Source organism: Palaemon carinicauda, chromosome 39 (genome assembly GCF_036898095.1).
Source record: "Palaemon carinicauda isolate YSFRI2023 chromosome 39, ASM3689809v2, whole genome shotgun sequence".
Lineage (NCBI taxonomy): Eukaryota > Metazoa > Arthropoda > Malacostraca > Decapoda > Palaemonidae > Palaemon > Palaemon carinicauda.
The window spans coordinates 37,372,081-37,392,080 of NC_090763.1; the positions used below are offsets into that span (position 1 = coordinate 37,372,081).

The 20,000-nt window shown below is 32.5% G+C and overlaps 1 protein-coding gene across 1 annotated transcript in view; it reads right to left on the reverse strand.

Annotated features, from left to right (window-relative positions):
• Positions 1–20,000, reverse strand: part of Cad89D (cadherin-89D) — a 142,920-nt gene that overhangs the window by 1,755 nt on the left and 121,165 nt on the right. The window contains exons 17-28 of the mRNA XM_068362781.1: positions 18,800–20,000; positions 17,661–17,858; positions 17,023–17,338; positions 16,233–16,402; positions 14,767–14,877; positions 13,422–13,535; positions 12,535–12,623; positions 10,242–10,325; positions 8,267–8,441; positions 5,207–5,298; positions 4,473–4,749; positions 657–952 (exon numbers count right to left, since the gene is read on the reverse strand). The exon at positions 18,800–20,000 is cut by the window's right edge and continues 218 nt beyond it. Coding sequence (XP_068218882.1) covers positions 657–952; positions 4,473–4,749; positions 5,207–5,298; positions 8,267–8,441; positions 10,242–10,325; positions 12,535–12,623; positions 13,422–13,535; positions 14,767–14,877; positions 16,233–16,402; positions 17,023–17,338; positions 17,661–17,858; positions 18,800–20,000 — 3,123 coding nt within the window. The remainder of the gene's footprint in view (positions 1–656; positions 953–4,472; positions 4,750–5,206; positions 5,299–8,266; positions 8,442–10,241; positions 10,326–12,534; positions 12,624–13,421; positions 13,536–14,766; positions 14,878–16,232; positions 16,403–17,022; positions 17,339–17,660; positions 17,859–18,799) is intronic.

The window sequence follows — 20,000 nt, forward strand, 5'->3', positions numbered from 1 at the left end:
GAATTTGAATCTCTAATATAAAAAGAGTAATAACCATAGAATTGCTAATAAAGACTGCAAGAGCAATTACAATGCAATTTGAATTCAATTTGCCCTCAGAGAGAACCCCCACACTCCGCGCCTACCCAAAAAAGTCATTTTGGTAGATTTTCACAAATACGATAATTATCAATTCCTTAATTTTAATAATAATAATAATAACAACAATAATAATAATAAATAATAATAATAATAATAATAATTGTAATTATAATAATTGTATTAATTTTGATAACTTTAATATTTTGAACAAACCTGTCTTCAGAGCAACATTTAATAATAATAATGATAATAATAATAATAATAATAATAATAATAATGATAATAATAATAATAATAATAATAATAATAATAATAATAATAATAACAGTTCTAATTATAATAATAATTTTATTAATTTTGATAACTTTAATAATTCTAACAAACCTATCTTCAGGGCAACATTTAACAATAATAATAATAATAATAATAATAATTTTATTAATTTTAATAACTAATAATTCTAACAAACCTGTCTTCAGGGCAACATTTAATAATAATAATAATAATAATAATATTAACAATTTTAATAATAATAATAATTTTATTAATTTTGATAACTAATAATTCTAACAAACCTGTCTTCAGGGCAACATTTCTGTGGCCTAGGAATGTTGACCTGCGGAGGAGCGTGATCTCTGTCATCAAGGTCCGAGCTGGAATGCTCCTCCCGCAGGCGCTTCTGGACTCGGGCGGCACGGTCGAGGTGCCCGAAGGAACGGGAGCCGCCGCCCATAGCAGAGGCGCCTCCGGACATGCCCGGAGGACCTCCCCTTCGACGTTTCTTCGAAGGGGCGTGACGCAGACAGGCGCCCATCGATTCGTCCTCGTCAGTATGCGACGATACTCTTTCGCTGTTGCCAGAATGGAGTAACTGAGGATAATAATATAGTGTTATTTTACCTCTCGTGAACTAAGTTAATAAAAATACATATTATCATTTTACCTCTCGTAAACTAAGTTGATAAATATATAATATTATTTTATCTCACGTAAACTAAGTTGATAAAAGATATATTATTATTTTACCTCTCGTAAACTAAGTTGATAAATATATATTATTATTTTACCTCTCGTAAACTAAGTTGATAAAGATATATTGTTATTTTACCTCTCGTAAACTAAGTTGATAAATGTATATCATCATTTTACCTCTCGTAAACTAAGTTAATAAAGATATATATTATTATTTCATCTCTCGTAAACTAAGTTAATAAAGATATATATTATTATTTTACCTCTCGTAAACTAAGTTGATAAATATATATTATCATTTTATCTCTCGTAAACTAAGTTGATAAAAATATATTGTTATTCTATCTCTCATAAACTAAGTTAATAAAGATATATATTATTATTTTACCTCTCGTAAACTAAGTTAATAAAGATATATATTGTTATTTTACCTCTCGTAAACTAAGTTGATAAATATATATTATTATTTTACCTCTCATAAACTAAGTTGATAAATATATATCATTATTTTACCTCTCGTAAACTAAGTTGATAAATATATATTATTATTTTACCTCTCGTAAACTAAGTTGATAAATATATATTATTATTTTACCTCTCGTAAACTAAGTTGATAAATATATATTATTATTTTACCTCTCGTAAACTAAGTTGATAAAGATATATTATCATTTTACCTCTCGTAAACTAAGTTAATAAATATATATATTATTATTTTACCTCTCGTAAACTAAGTTAATAAAGATATATATTGTTATTTTACCTCTCGTAAACTAAGTTGATAAATATATATTATTATTTTACCTCTCATAAACTAAGTTGATAAATATATATTATTATTTTACCTCTCGTAAACTAAGTTGATAAATATATATTATTATTTTACCTCTCGTAAACTAAGTTGATAAAGATATATATTATTATTTTACCTCTCGTAAACTAAGTTGATAAATATATATTATTATTTTACCTCTCGTAAACTAAGTTGATAAAGATATATTGTTATTTTACCTCTCATAAACTAAGTTGATAAATATATATTATCATTTTACCTCTCGTAAACTAAGTTGATAAACATATATTATTTTACCTCTCGTCAACTAAGTTAATAAAGATATATATTATTTTCCCTCTCGTAAACTAAGTTGATAAAGATATATTGTTATTTTACCTCTCGTAAACTAAGTTGATAAATATATATTATTTTACCTCTCGTAAACTAAGTTGATAAATATATATTATTTTACCTCTCGTAAACTAAGTTAATAAAGATTTATATTATTTTACCTCTCGTAAACTAAGTTGATAAATATATATTATTTTACCTCTCGTAAACTAAGTTAATAAAGATATATATTATTTTACCTCTCGTAAACTAAGTTGATAAAGATATATTGTTATTTTACCTCTCGTAAACTAAGTTAATAAAGATATTTATTAAAGTTATTTTCTTCTTATTACAATAAATAACCCAACGAGCATTGTATCTTCTACATTATTATTTTACCTCTCGTGAACCAAGTTAAGGAAGATAATTATTAGTTATTTTCTTTTTATTACAATAACCCAACGAGCATTGTATCTTGATTTATCATATGCCAAAGTAAGGTAAACTGATTATGAAATTATATTCTTAGTTGTAACACCTCTCGCAAACTAAGTCAATAAAGTTATTAACTTTGTATTACATGAAATAACACAACACGCACTGTATCTTGATGTACCGTATGTCAAAGTATGGCAGGACTGACAGTTATTATAAAAAAAACAAAAATTATTAATATGTTTTGGATGTCCAATTAAACGTCATCTTAGACGAGACCTACATGTTGAACTATTTCGTCACCAGTACTGGCAATGAGGCTAGAAATAATTAATTTGCGCTGTTATTTACAGTAATTCTAATAAGGAAAAGGGACAATTATTACTATCTTTAAGCTTATGAATTCGCCAGTGAAATATAGCCACAATAGAAGGCAACCCAAAATATGATATTCACATGAGATTGGTTTATTATTGAAGAGAAAATCAGTTAAACGGATCCTTTCTTATTTCTTTTCGTACGGCCATAAAATAAATTAATTTACATATTAAAATCAGCTTGATAATTCTCGGGAAAAGATATTCAAAAAACATATGTTCAGAAAATCATAATTTATTATCATTATTATTATTAGTATATATATATATATATATATATATATATATATATATATATATATATTCACCATTTTCCAGAGTTTCAAAGAACTGTCCTCAAGATTCCTTTATTAAGGAATAATTATAACAAGAGAAAGTTGAAAGGCTGGACATTAGAAGCTGAAATACACCAAAGGAAACATGAAGCGGTTAGCATATTTGTTCAAACGTTTATAAATGAATCATGAAACGTTTCTTATATTAGGTCCAATGTTTATAAATGACCCATGAAACGTTTCGTATATTAGCTCAAATGTTTACAAATGAAACGTTTCGTATAATAGCTCAAACCTTTAGAAATTAAATGTTTCGTATATTAGCTCAAATGTTTACAAATGAAAAGATTCTTATATTAGCTCAAACGTTTAGAAATGAAATGTTTCGTATATTAGCTCAAATGTTTACAAATGAAACGTTTCATATATTAGCTCAAACGTTTAGAAATGAAATGTTTACAAATGAAATGTTTCGTATATTAGCTCAAACGTTTAGAAATGAAATGTTTCGTATATTAGCTCAAATGTTTACAAATGAAACGTTACGTATATTAGCTCAAACGTTTAGAAATGAAATGTTTACAAATGAAACGTTTCGTATATTAGCTCAAACGTTTAGAAATGAAATGTTTCGTATATTAGCTCAAATGTTTACAAATGAAACGTTTCGTATATTAGCTCAAACGTTTAGAAATGAAATGTTTACAAATGAAACGTTTCGTATATTAGCTCAAACGTTTAGAAATGAAATGTTTCGTATATTAGCTCAAATGTTTACAAATGAAACGTTACGTATATTAGCTCAAACGTTTAGAAATGAAATGTTTCATATATTAGCTCAAACTTTTATAAATGGAACATGAACCGTTTCGTATATTAGCTCAAGCGTTTATAAATTAAACATGAAACGTTTCGCATATTAGCTCCAACGTTTATAAATGGAACATGAACCGTTTTGTATATTAGCTCAAATTTCTATAAATTAAACATGAAACGTTCCACATATTAGCTGAAACGTTTATAAATGAATCACAAAACGTTTCTCATATTAGCTCAAACGTTTATAAATGAAATATGAAACGTTCCACATATTAGCTCAAACGTTTATAAATGGAACATGAAACCTTTTGTATATTAGATCAAATGTTTATAAATGAAACGTTTCGCATATTAGCTCAAACGTTTACACAACAACTGTACCAAAACTACCGGCCTGGCCCTTACCTCATGGTCCCCCTGATAACTATGGTTGCACGACCTCCTCCTGGGCGGCTGACGAGGGTAATGTGTGGGCGCGTGTGGGTAGTGGGTGACCTCAGGGTGGTAGAGGGCGTTTGGGTCATGCTGGTGAGCCTCTAGGGCTTCTGAGGAATCGGCGCTGCTGTGGTCACTCATGTGGGTGTAGGGCGCCGCCGTTGCGAAGGGGCCTGGGTACGCCAAGGGTATCACGGGTAAGCCGTTCGTTGCCATTATAGGTGGGAGAGGCATCGGCTTCCTGCGGCTGATGGAGGAAACATTATTTTTAGGGAGTTGAAGTTGATGAATAAAAATTTTGTTTCCATACGTTTTTGGAATATAATAATCGAAGAACAAGTACATTTTTACGAATGAATGACTTAGTTATCTGAAGTTGATGAATAAAAATTATGATTAAATACATTTTTGGAATATAATAATCGAAGAACAAGTGTATTTTTACGAATGAATGACTTAGTTATCGGAAGTTGATGAATAAAAGTTATGATTAAATATATTTTTGCAATATAATAATCGAAGAACAAGTACATTATTATTAATGAATAACTCGGCAGGTAGACCTGTAGTCTCCCCATCATTAGCAAAGGATAGTGAGGTTGCATACACTACAGGAAAGTATAGTCCTTGAGCAGATTTCGAACCCCTGTCCAAGAGATCGCCCGACAAGGACGTTGTCAATAGGCTACCACATTAGTGCTTACCTTTTCCTTTGCTTGTAGCACAGGCAGACCACAGTCGTCACAGTCACGAGAAACACTACAACAGCGCCGATGAGGATGGCTAATTCAGCAGTCTGGAAGAGGGATGGAACAAGTCAAACAAATGTTAAATATTAAATGTTAAATAAAGTGGTGTATTTTGAAATGATAAGGTTGGATATAAAGACAAATAATGGGGTTTAAGTGATTACAAGTTAGTAGTGCCATAGCCTCTATACCATGGTTTTCCAATGCCTTGGGTTAGAGTTCTCTTGCTTGAGGGCACACTCAGGTATATTATTCTATCTGTTCTCTTATTTCCTTTCCTCGCTGGGCTATTTTCCCTGTTGGAGCCCTTGGGCATGTAGCATCCTGTTTTCCAACTAGTAATAATAATAATAATAATAATAATAATAATAATAATAATGAAAATCCAATTACTGAAAGGATGAGTAAACATATTTCGTTCCCATTTTAATTGCTAGTAATATATGCATTTGTAAACATATACCTTACTTGTTTTGGGGGGAAAAATGACGTCATATTTCATCCTTTTTTTTTTTATCAAAAATATGCGATATGAAAACATATACTTAATTCGTTAAAAAATATACAAGCTTCAGTTATGTCAGAGATCTGCAAAATGTAAACCTGAAATTACTAAATACATATCAATAACTCAGAGATAAAAAATAATTTTTTTTTCACTAGTTTCACACGAGGAAAATGAGAAATTTTCTCTTTAGAAGTAAAAAAAAGTGTAAGCATAAAAACTAATATTCTAATTTATCGAGAAAACTTCGCAAGGTGAAAGGAAGAGGAAAAAAAATAAGCAAAGGATATTTTCAGTAAAAAGTAATTCTGAAATATAATCTCTAATAATATAATTTATCGAGGAAATTTCGCGAGCCGAAGAAGAAAATAATAATCAAAGGTTATTTCCCCCCAAAAAAATAGTAATTCTGAAGTATAATTTACGCTGAAATCAAACTCAGCAGGTAAAAAGAAAAATTAATCCAATTATGTGCTAATGTGAACATGAAAGTTCGAGTCTATTTTTACATAACGATACAAAATTATTAAAATATTTAGAAAGAGAAAATAAAGTCTAAGGTTATTATTATTATTATTATTATTATTATTATTATTATTATTGGCTAAGCTACAACCCTAGTCGGAAAAGCAGGATATTATAAGCGCAGGGGCTCCAACAGGGAAAATAGCCCAGTGAGGAAAGGAAACTAAGGAAAAATAAATTATTTAAAGAACAATAACAATATTAAAATAAATATCTGTATAAAATATAAAACTTTAACAAAACCAGAGGAAGAGAAATAAAATAGAATAGTGTGCTCGAGTGTACCCCCAAGCAAGAGAACTCTAACCCAAGAGAGTGGAAGAGCATGACACAGAGGCTATGGCACTATCCAAGACTAGAGAACAATGACTCGATTTTGGAGTGTCCTCCTAGAAGAGCTACTTACCATAGCTAAAGAGTCTCTTCTACCGTTACCTAGAGAAAGTGGCCACTGAACAATGATAGTGCAGTAATCTCGTGGGTGAAGAAAAATAGTCTGGTAATCTCAGTGTTGTCAGGTGTATGAGGAAAGAGGATAATATGGAAAGAATAGGCCAGACTATTCGGTGTATGTGTAGACAAATGGAAAATGAACCGTAACCTGAGAGAAGAATCCAATGTTGTACTCCCTGGCCAGTCCAAGGACCAAATAATTTTCTAGGGGTAGTATCTCAACGGGTGGCTGGTGCCCTGGCCAACCTACTACTATATAAATCCTCCATTATAGTATTACAATTTACTCTCAAGTCAAAATCCATCATCATGAACAATTCCTAAAGTCATTCCAATAATAGAATAAAATAACTGAAATTGACGACCAAAATACATAAACAAATGAATACATAAATAACTAAAACACAGACAAGGAATCTATCACCCGTCTCAATTCAACTCTCAAAGCAGTATATTTGAAGGTTTAAAGGTCACTCCATCAAGCTGGACCAGGGAGGGCTAGGCAAAAAAAAAAAAAAAAAAAAAAAAAAAAAAAAAAAAAAAAAAAAAAAAAAAAAGGACCCGCATTCATTCGTCATAAACAGGGTTTAAACTTTTAAGGTAATTACCTTAGTTTGAGGTAATTTTCATGATTTCAAGGTAATTCTGAGGTAATTTCAGTTTAACTATATATATTTTTTTTTTAATGAGGAGCATTTGCACCGACTCGTAGCGGTGCCCTTTTAGCTGGGAAAAGTTTCCCGCTATCTGATTGGTTAGAATTATCTTGTCCAACCAATCAGTGATCAGGAAACTTTTCCGAGCTAAAAGGGCACCCCTGTGAGTCTGTGTAAATCTGCCTCACTAAAAAGAATTGACTATAGCTAAAAAAATTAAGGAAACTGGAAATTTCTTCAAGGCAATCTAAGGTAAAGAATAACAGCATTTAAGGTAATGGCCACATGACACATGCTCGAGTTTAAACCCTACACACAAATAACATGAATGGCATTTGAAACTCAGCGGCCGGCGTGGCCTCCATTCACAAAAATAATTCCTCTCATTCATCCCCGCCACAAAGGACGAGAGTTGTAGCGTATGTAATGAGAAATATTTCTGGCCATTAAAAACACGGCGGGAATTCTTTTATTAGTCATGTTGATTAAGCACAAAGGGATTTTGATGTTTATGATCACGTAGTTGAAATATTGACACACATGTTTACATGCATGCATAATATATATATATATATATATATATATATATATATATATATATATATATATATATATATATATATATACTGTATATATATAGATAGATATTATATTAGCATATATATATATATATATATATATATATATATATATATATATATATATATATATATATATATATATAAGGAATTTTGACGTAAGGAAAATCTATTTTTGGGTGAGATAGCCATGTCGTCCTGATGGAAGTTCCTTCTGGCAACTTCTACAGTATAATATTTCTGCGATTGATATTACAAGAGAATTACCGTCAGGTATCAACGGGGTTCCTGCACTAACCTGCAAGACGTGGCCCTGTCTGGGGGGCATAGGGAACCTCATGCCCTTGTACTGTAGGCCGGAGGGCAGCAGCAGCTGCCTGATGGCGCCCTTATTCCTCAGGGCCTGGCGAAGTTCTGCTGCTTCCACGACGGCTTGGGACACAGGATCAACGGCGTAGACGTACACGTCAGTTCTGTCGAAGGGACGAATTGAAAAAGGATAAAACTTTGTTGTTGGAATCTTATATTTATTTCCCTATTTCCTTTCCTCATTGGGCTATTTTTCCCTGTTGTGGTTTGACGTTTTACTTAAGACTCTTGGAAAGTTTAATTTAATGTGATAGTAGTAGTAGTAGTAGTAGTAGTAGTAGTAGTTGTTGTAGTAGTAGTAGTAGTAGTTGTTGTAGTTATATAAAGGTTAATAGTAGTAGTGATAATAATAAAAAAATATAAGTAATAATAATAGTAGTAGTAGTAGTAGTAGTAGTAGTAGTAGTAATATAAAGGGTAATAGTAGTAGTAATAATAATAAAAATAATATTAATAATAATAGCAGTAGTAGCAATAGTAGCAGTAGTTATATAAAGGGTAATAGTAGTAGTAATAATAACAAAATTATTAATAACAGCAGCAGTAGTAGTAGTAGTAGTAGTAGTATTAAAAGGGGTAATAGTAACAATAATAGTATTAGTAATAGAAACATAAGAAGGTATATAAATAATAATAATAATAATAATAATAATAATAATAATAATAACAATAATAATAATAATAATAATATTAACAATGACTAATAATATAAAAATGGGGTAGTAGTAGTAGTAGTACAAGTACAAGAAGGGGTAGTAGTAGTAGTAGTAGTAGTAGTAGTAGTAGTAGTAGTAGAAATAGAAGTACTACCTCTACTACTACTACTACTATCACTGCTAGTAGTAGTGGTAATAGTAGTAATGTGGATATATTATCCTTTGTAATAATATTAGATAAGTTACCAAATAGATAAGTATATACAAACGATCAAGCATTAATGATAAATAATTCTACAAGATTTAAACGCATTATTGGAATTTCGTATATGATGACCCTTAATTTTATGAAAAAAAAAAAAATCTCATGACATCCTGAAATAGTAGTGGTTTTATTTGCTTGTAATCATAACTTAATAATAAAAAGGGTTATATTATAATCTATTTTTCTATTTATGTATTTATAATACTTTAAAATTAGAGTATATAGTCATAATATGTTTTGAAAACTTATATATCCTTCCATAACTCAAAATGTTTTAAATAAATCTAACATCCTTAAAAAAACTTATACTAATAATATAGTTTATTTTTTTAGTGTATTCAGAATACTTAAATAACTTTACGATAAATATTCAGAATACAAAAAATTATATACACTTTTATAATAACTAAAAAAAACATTATATAAGTCTGAACACCCCGAAAATTTTTTACCACCATAAAAAACCCTGATTATATTCTAATAAAACAAAAAAAAAAAACTAACCTACAAGAGATAAATGAAAAAAAAATTCTATTCGTTTGAATCCTTAATCATAACAGTAATTATGCAATACCACCAACACCAACAACAACTACAGGGGGGACTCAGTAGAGCGCAAACCTCCGCCACGGTAGGTTATTTCTCGGCCTTTTACTCGACCTTGACCTTAACTTATTAATTGGCGTCTGAACCAAGCTTCAACTCTTTATGACAACGATGTCCAAACTTATGGCTGATTATGTGAAATGGACATTTTGCTTAACCTTAACCTTGAACTTTGACCCTGACCTTCCAAATTTTAATCATTCCCAGCTTTTTGCATAACAGTTAATCCCTGCAGGTTTCATTACGATTAAAATTGTGGCCATGGCGCTGTTCACAAACAATTAACGACGCACACACACAAACAAATACACAAACAAGGGGTAAAACATAAGCTCCTTCAAACTTCGTTGGCGGAGGCAATAAAAGGATTCACTCACGCTGTAGTATGGGCAGCATCTCCTTCGACGTGAGGTGCGATCCTCTGGACTCGCACGTCGAAGCCGGAGACGTTCGTCAGCATCCTGTGTGTATCAAGAAAAAAAAAAATGGGTTAGGAAATGCATTTCATATTCACACTGAATGGTCTCTGTACAATGGTCTTCCACAGTCTTGGGTTAGAGTTCTCTTGTTTGAGGGTACACTCGGCCACGCTGTTCTATATTTCTCTTCCTTTTTTTTTTATTTCAAAGTCACACTGAATGGTCTCTATACAATGGTCTTCCACTGTCTTGGATTAGAGTCTTCTTGCTTGAGAGCACACTTGGGAACGCTGTTCTATTTTATTCTTCTTCCACTTTTTTTCTTTTATTTCAAATTCACACTGAATGGTCTCTGTATCATGGCCTCCCACTGTCTTGGATTAGAGTTCTCTGGCTTGAGTACACACTCGGGCACGCTGTTCTATCTTATTCCTCTTCCTCTTGCATTTTTTTTTTTGGGGGGGGGGGAGTTTTTATAGTTTACAAATGAAAGATCCGTTTTAATATTGTTACTGTTCTTTAAATATTTTATTTTGATTGGTGGTTGCTTCTCTTGCAGTTTACTTATTTCCTTGTTTATCTTTCCTCACTGGGTTATTTTTTCCCTATTGGAGCCCTTTGCGGGCTCCCTTAGTGCAAGAGCCCGTGTCTTGCTATAAGCAAGGCGCTCTAAAACGAACGATGTTGGAGCCCTTGGGCTTATAGCATCTTGCTTTTCCAACCAGGGTTTAGCTTAGCTAATAATAATAATAATAATAATAATAATAATAATAATAATAATAATAATATAAAAGGATCCTATTGTTTTAATCAGGCAATTTGGGAAAAATTAGACTTTTTTACTTGACATTTTCACAGAGATTTTGGAGATTACGCAATTAAGGGAATGATTTAGTTTAATAGTACGCAGATAGAACAAATGGTAACAATTTTATGGTGGGCCTAAAAGAACATTCATGTATATTAAAAAAAAAAAGAAAAAAAAAAGAAAAAAAAAAACTTTCCTTAGCAAGCATTCTTTTCTTAGAAAACTTATTATTCTAAGACACATATTATTATTATTAAACATGTATTTTTCGCAATACAGATTTTTCGTTAACTAGAATTTTACTCTATAAAACACATTTTTCTAAGCCACATAATCTTATTTTCGCAATAAAATACTCGAATTTTTCGAAGTACAAACTTTTCACTAATCTTAAAAGCGTATTTATCAAAGCAAGTCTTTTTCTCAAACACGCAAATAAGTTAGGAACTCTCCCAATTCGCATAGCCCGTTTCCTCCATTAAAACACCACTCAAAGGAAGAGAGCAACTATTAAAAAAGATAAAAAATATCTGTATCTCAAAGCCTCCCGATGACGTCATCATCGAAATCTGTATAGGGTAATATGCCTCTTCATCCGGGCATCCTGTTTACAACTTCACAAATGACGTCAACAACTAAGGAAAAAAAATCTCTTCTGCTATTTGGCGTTTAAGAAGGTTCTGTATAGTGGTGGTCGCTATGGTAAGACTATCATTAAAATGATATGTATGTTTCATATATATATATATATATATATATATATATATAAATATATATATATATAAATATATATAAATGCATTGTATATAAATATATATATATATATGTATATATATATATATATATATATATATATATGCATTGTATATAAATTATATATATATGTATATATATATATATATATATATATATACTGTACATATATATATACATATATATATATATATATATATATATATATATATATATATATATACTGTACATATACATATATATATATATATATATATATATATATACACATATATATACTGAACATATATATATATATATATATATATATATATATACATATATATATATATATATATATCTATATATATGGTTGACATAAATCTCCCTTCATAGTTTACATATGACAGATCTATTTCACACTTGTTACTGATCTTAAGATATTTCATATTTCTTTATTTATTGCTTATCATACATTGTTTATTGTTTATTTATTTGCTATTTTCCCTTGGACTTAAAACATCCTGATTTTCCAACTAGGGTTGTAGCTTAGCTATTAATAATAATAATAATAATAATAATAATAATAATAAATGGAAGATTATCGAAAGCAAAGAAACCGAATAAGATACATTATGTAAACTGAGAGAGAGAGAGAGAGAGAGAGAGAGAGAGAGAGAGAGAGAGAGAGAGAGAGAGAGAGAGACTCACCCTTGGATATTATTCAGATGTGGCTCCACGTCCCTGGGAGTGGCTCCAACTTCTACGACGAGATGGCGTCCTTGGCCTAAGACATGAACCTAAAAAGAATAAGTACAAATTATATGAATAGAGCTTCTGGGGGAAATAAGTTTCTAAACGTTGATAAAAATACAGATATATCTTAAGCACCATATAAAACTATTACAAGGTGACTTGATTGACATTTAACAATTAAACCATAACATAATATTTCTAAAAACTTTTAAAGAAATGGAGACGTCGTCTAAGATATGTCAAAGAATTACAGTATTGGATTTTGTCTCATATCAGATTAGTTTCCATATTTGCTTTTACTTTGACTTTTCATAGCGATGAATATTACAGGAAGACCCAGGCCTACATGGCTGAGGACTATGAAGCCTGGAGTAGGAGATGATGAATGGAGAACAATTGATTTAATAGCTCACGATAGAGACGACTGGTGAAATCTAACCGAGGCCCTTTGCGTTAATAGGCGTAGATGATGAAGATAAGTGTATTTATTTGTTCATATATATAGATATATATATATATATATATATATATATATATATATATATATATATGTGTGTGTGTGTGTGCGTTTGTGTGTGTGTGACAAAATATTCATATACACACTCGTACACATACTACACATATGTAATTATAATCATACATAACCAGCAAAACATTGACACTAGTATCTGATCTCTTAACTACATCACACCAATATAAAATCATCATACCTTATACTTAATCTCATAGCAATATCTATTCGTAAAAAATACGAGCTGAAATAGGCTAAAAAATCAAGTTTTAACCATAACTTCACTGACAAACTGTTAATAACATTTCGAAGTAATCAGCTGACCACTTACAAACACGTTAGCGATAGCTGTCCTCCCTGTGGGAGCACCTCTCTGGTCAGTGGCCCTTACGTCGAACCCGAACATACGACCTGCTTCGTCGTTTAACGACCCCACGACCACCATCTGGAAAAAGAGGAGGAAAAATGAGGTTAACTATACTCAATTTTTTTAATGAGGCGCATTTGCACAGACTCGCAGCGGAAAAGTTTCCTGCTATCTGATTAGTTACAATGATTTTGTCCAACCAATCAGCGAGCAGGAAACTTTTCCGAGCTAAAAGGGCACCCCTGAGGTTGGTGCAAATCTGCCGCCTCGCTAAAAAGAATTGACTAAAGTGCGCAACCCGTCAAAATAACAGGAGAAAGAGTGAGAGCAAATAATCATTAGAAAGAATTCTCCGTTTTTTTTTTATTTGTCACACGAATGTTAGTTCACTGGTAAAAATTTAGATAGATATGCACACACAGAGATTAAAACTTTCCTCTCAGTGTACCTCCTTTCACCAGGGTATGACTACTCCTCTCCCCTGCTAGAGGGACGGGAAGAGACCGAATAGTTATATGTCTGGTAATGCCACTGGGTATGACCGGATTGATGTATATACACTATAAATTTATAGCCAGATACTTGATCTTTATCATATAGGGGTTATTGCTTTTTTTATGGCATCCTGCTTTGCCATCTAGGACTGCAGTTATGATAATAATAATAATAATAATGCAACAAATCAAGTAGTATATAATATACTGTAGTTAATTGGATCTTTATGAAGAGATTGTGCGGTTTTTAAATTATTTCTTATCAATTAAAATATGTTATGCGTTAACACACAAAATAATGTGGGGAATACTGAAAAAAAGGAAATAAGGAATTAGGATAATACCCAATAAGAAAGGGTATAATGAATAATAAAAATGTGTGTATATCAGAAATGAAAATCAAAGAGAAAAGAAAGAAATCTATGAGTCACTATACAAATGGCAGTTATATAAAAATCATCTTGAATGAGCAACAAAACAAAGTAAATAAAATAAATATTTACAAAAACAAATCTATGAATCATCATCTGTTTTTATTTCTTTTGTGTTAAATTATTTTTAATTGTTTTGTTGTTCATTAAAGATGATTTTTATTTAACTTCCGTATGCTACTATGCATACGGAAGTTGAATAAAAATCATCTTTAATGAACAACAAAACAATTAAAAACAATTTAACACAAAATAGAAAAAAAAAACAGATGATGATTCAAAGCATTTGTCATCTAAATTCCTTTTTAATGAACAACAACAATTCAAAATAATGAAAAAAAAGATAATAATGATGATTATTCAAAGCCTTTGTCGAAGTCGTACCTGTCCTGTCGTGGGATCCACAGCAAATCTGGAAGTAGCATCGTCTGCGCCTGCGCCAGGTAAGATCTCGTAGCGGACTTCTCCATTGATGCCAAGGTCTGGGTCAAAGGCCTTTGGAGGAAATAGTACTGTGATGTTAATATTTCTTTACATTTTTTTCTGTCGTCTGTTTTGATTCTTGTGATCGCATTCATGATTTGTGTAAGGTATGCATATTTGTATGTATACATATATATATATATATATATATATATATATAGATATAGATATATATGTATATATATATATATATATATATATATATATATATGTATGTATACACTGTGTTTATATATATAAATTTATATACATATAATTTATATATATAAATATATATACATATATATACTGTATATATATATAATTTATAAATATATATATATATATATATATATATATATATAATTTATAAATGTATATATATATATATATTTATACATATCAATATCTATCTATAAATAGTATATATACCTTGTAGGATACATGTATAAATAGACATATAAATACACACATATACACATATAAGAATAAATTTATACAGCAACAACAACAACAAATGCAGTCATTTCTAGTGAACACTGCAGCACAAAAGCCTCAGTCATGTCCTTATTCATGTCTAGGGTTTGGCCACTTTTCCTCACCACGCTGACCAACTGCAGATTTCTGACGGTGGGAGTCTTTTGTCTGCTCGCTCACAGCAAACAAACCTGGTGTGGGTGCCCACGACTAATACAGCTTTGCTGATCATGGCGATACACAAACCCTTTAAAGTTTTAAAGGCCACTCATGAATGGCAGAGGCAGGGGATAGTGACATTGCCCTATCGAGCAGGAAAATGTCCTAGACTGACCATATATACACATGATCAGCGCCCAAGAACCCTTTCCACCTAAGCTAGGACCATGGAGGGCCAGGTAATGGCTGTTGATGACTCAACAGATAGACCTATAGGCTCCCCCAAACCCCCCATCCTTAGCTCACAAGGATGGTGAGGTTATAGCTACCAAAGAAACTAAGGAGTCTGAGCGGGACTCTAACCCCAGTCTGGCATTCACTAGTCAGGGACGTTACAACATTGGCCACCTCAACCCACATTAAGGCATCCCCACTCAGATATACTGTATAGGTATATCTGTTTTGTTAAAGTTTTTATAGTTTATATAGGAAATATTTAATTTAATGTTGTTACTCTTCTTAAAATATTTTATTTTTCCTTGTTTCCTTTCCTCACAGTGCTATTTTCCCTGTTGGGGCCTCTGGGCTTATAGTATACTGCTTTTCCAACTAGGGTTGTAGCTTAACAAGTAATTACAATAATAATAATAATATTGTATACATAACACATTGCAAACAATACTGAAGAAAAATAAACTCATTTGCATATACCACAAAAAAAAAAAAATAAAAAAAATAAACATCAAACCCACCATGATCCGAGTGACGAAATGGCCATAAGAGGCCGTCGACGGCACAGCCGCAACAATGGGACGACCTAGAGGCGAGAATTTCGGCGAATTGTCATTCTGGTCCTTAACGATGATCTTGATCCAAACTTCGTCCATGGAGAGGAAAGTGCGTTCGCTCTCCGTTGTGCTTTCTGCAAGAAGCGAGACTAAATGGTAATCTTTGTTTATGAGGTAATGCTTAAGTTATTTAGATTTGATATTTGGATTATACAAGATTCACTATATTATAACTTTGCATGTATACTGTGATATACATACATACATACATACATACATACATATATATATATATATATATATATATATATATATATATATGCACACACAAGAATTGTCATATTTTCTGGACGCAGTTATTCTAACACGAATCCTTTTTAGGGTTTAAATGAATAATATACTAGAATAGTCATAGCTAAATATTTAGATATACTTGCATACACTTATAACCTTCTCACCAGGGTACGACTATTCCGTCTCCCTCTACCCGAGGGACGGGGAGAGCTGAGCATGGCCTAAAAGATATATATATATATATATATATATATATATATATATATATACGTATATATATATATAATGTATATATATATATATATATATATATATATATATATATATATATATATATATACAGTCAGACACTTGCTCTTTACTATATAGGGGAGATTCACTGTACCATAGTATTGCATTGATAATACACTACGCATACATATAATTTCTTTCCAAATTACTTCAATACATTGAAGCTTACCTTGTTTCGGCTGGGTACGCTCCTTCTGGTAGGACCGCGTCCTACCCTTGCGACTGGAAGCCGAAGAAATCAGAGGTATGATCTCAGCTGGCATTCTCATTAGATGTTCAGAATCCCCTAGATCCTCCGGTGTGGCATTCCTCGTGTAAGCCGTGGAACTGTCAGTGCCCAAAGTGACACCTGAAGTGTCAGAAAGGGATCTGGGATTTCCAGGTGGCAACGTCACTAAAGTAGGAATCGGATTCTCTAAATGGTGGTGGTCTTCTCTCTGTAGGGACTCCATGAATCGTCCCTTGTCTGGCTGCACGGCTTTGACCTGAAATATTTCATGAATTATTTCCAAAATATTATTTTTTTAATACTAAGCTTAATAAATTCATGCATACCTAATATCAAGGGTTTTCATTGGTCTCTCTTCGTCTGTCAAATATATCTTAATTCCAACAATTTTGTTTAGTCAGTATTAATGCCCTACTGGAGCTTAATATCATGTATGAATGTAGCTTTAAACAAAATTCAAACCTTCCTTATAGCATTCAATTATAAGAAAAATGTTTCACGTTCCTTTGCCAGAAATCCTACTTTAAAAACGAATTATTATTGTTTCTAAATGAGCAAAGAAAGCTAGATAAACTCACCTTAAAACGGTAGCTATCCCTGGCTTCCCTGTCGAGGCTGGCAGTCAAGTACACTTGTCCAGTAATGGCATCAACTGCCACGATTCCGGACAGTTCAGGATTGAGCAGATGATACTGGAGCTTGTGATTGGAGTAAGCATCACTGACATTCAGATCCAATAACCTCAAGGGTGTGTTGTTATTCTCCTCAACCACAACCTGTAGGAGACGATGGTTTTAGAATGGTGCAATGGTTGAGCTATGTCAAAGAGCATAATCTAATGGTGATTAAATAGAAGTTTATGCAACTTTTTTACAGCTAAGGGGTCCCTTCAAGATTGTCGCAAACAGTTTTCAGGACCTGGGAAAGTTCACTAGGCCAGATGATTATATTATGAAGGCTAAATCATGCTAAGCAATACATCGTGAATTTTGTCACTTGCGAGGAGAATACCAATAAAAGGTTTAAAAGTCATTATAGTTGTCACTTTGTGATAGTCAAAAATTCCAGATTAAATGAAGCTGAATAATAATAATATAGAAAGTATCCTATTGAAAGAGAAAATGCAAATAATATTTACTTTCATCGTCTTTTAGGACATATTGGTAAAATTTTCAATAGATCTTAAGTAAATTTAATTTTCACTATCAATACTGACAAAGGAAAAATGCAAATAGATATATATCATTCATTATTTCAGCATTTCCTATTCAATCACAACTCTGAATAATTATCAGCTATGAAATACATTACCATACAGAGGTTACAGAAATTTCCTAATAGGTACATTGAAGGAGACATGGGCAATTACAGCGTACAAAAGCGTTTCTATGAACTGAAGCAAACTAACATCAACAAACTACTGATCTTACAGAATTATTAGCTAGGCACTATATTGTGGCATACAGTATTTACAAAATGTTCTTAAAGCGTACATTGAAGGAGCCATCGACAGTTACTGCATACAAAAGCGTTCTTATGAACTGAAGCAAATACTAGTATCAACAAACTACTGGCATTCAAGTATGATTACAATTACAGTCACTCAAGGGAATACATGGTGGTTATTAAAAGATATTGTCATACCTGTCTCCTTCAATGGCACGCTAGAAATGCACTTCCAGTCCCCTACCAAAGAGCAATATCTTTTAATACTCACTCGATATTCCTCTCTCTCGAAGAGTCTGGTGGTGAGCTCCTCCTCGACATCAACCACTGTGATACTCAGGAGAGCAGTTGAAGTAAGAGGAGGATTGCCCAAATCCTGGGCCAAGACGGTCAGATTATGGACAGGCCAACGTTCGTAGTCCAAGGTCCCAACAGTGTAGATACTTCCATTCTTGGAGTCAATTGTGAATTTGTCGACTGAGCCCTCCAATCCGTATAAAATAATGCCGTTGCCCAGAGCGCTTGAATCTGAGTCGTTAGCAAAGACCTGAGTGATTAAAGTGTTGCTTTGAACACTTTCAGAAACATTGGCTAGATACACAGGAATGTAGTTATTATTCTGATGGGCAGCAGAGCTTGCTGTATCGTCTGGGAAGCTGAGTGTCTCCTGATAACCATAGAAGACTGGTGCATGGTCATTTACATCTGTAACATCGATGTGAACTAGAACAGAGGAGGACAGCTTGGGCTCGCCCATATCTGTTGCTACAACAGAGAATTCATATTTGTCCCTCATCTCTCTGTCAACTGCACCTGTGGCCAGAATGGTTCCAGAGGTCTCAACAACTCTGAACGGAAAGAGGTGATCCTCCCTGGAATTGTTGAAAAAAGTAATGTGATATCGCACTTTTCCATTATCACCCAGATCCTGGTCTAGGGCGGTGACTTTACCAACTTCACCGACTAAGTATTCCCCTTCGGCTACCTGGAAGTTGTAGACTGGTCGCTCAAAGCGTGGAGTGTTGTCGTTAACGTCAAAGACTGCGATGGCGACTGAAGCGTAGGATGAAAGGCCCCCACCATCAGTGGCAGAGATATTGAGAATATAAAAATGATCAGTTTCTAGGATTCCCGTAACGACCACAACTCCAGTTTTACTTTCAATGGAAAACTTATTGGCATTTTGAAGGATAGGCGGAGAGCTGCCTTTCCCATCGGAAAACTCGAACGACTTCTGTGCTTGGATGCCGTAGTAAATATCACCGAAAACTCGGTCATCTGCATCTGTTGCCGTCACCTTTGTGACCTGAGACCCGACAGGGAGAGACTCTGGGATACGCACGAGAGAGCGCTCTAGCTCGGCCATGAACTTCAAGTTTGAAGCATCCACAAGCTTCCTGGAGCTGTTTTCCTCACCCTGTCTCGACGAGAAGAGGGCTTCTCTCTCCAGGAACTTTGGCACGTTGTCATTG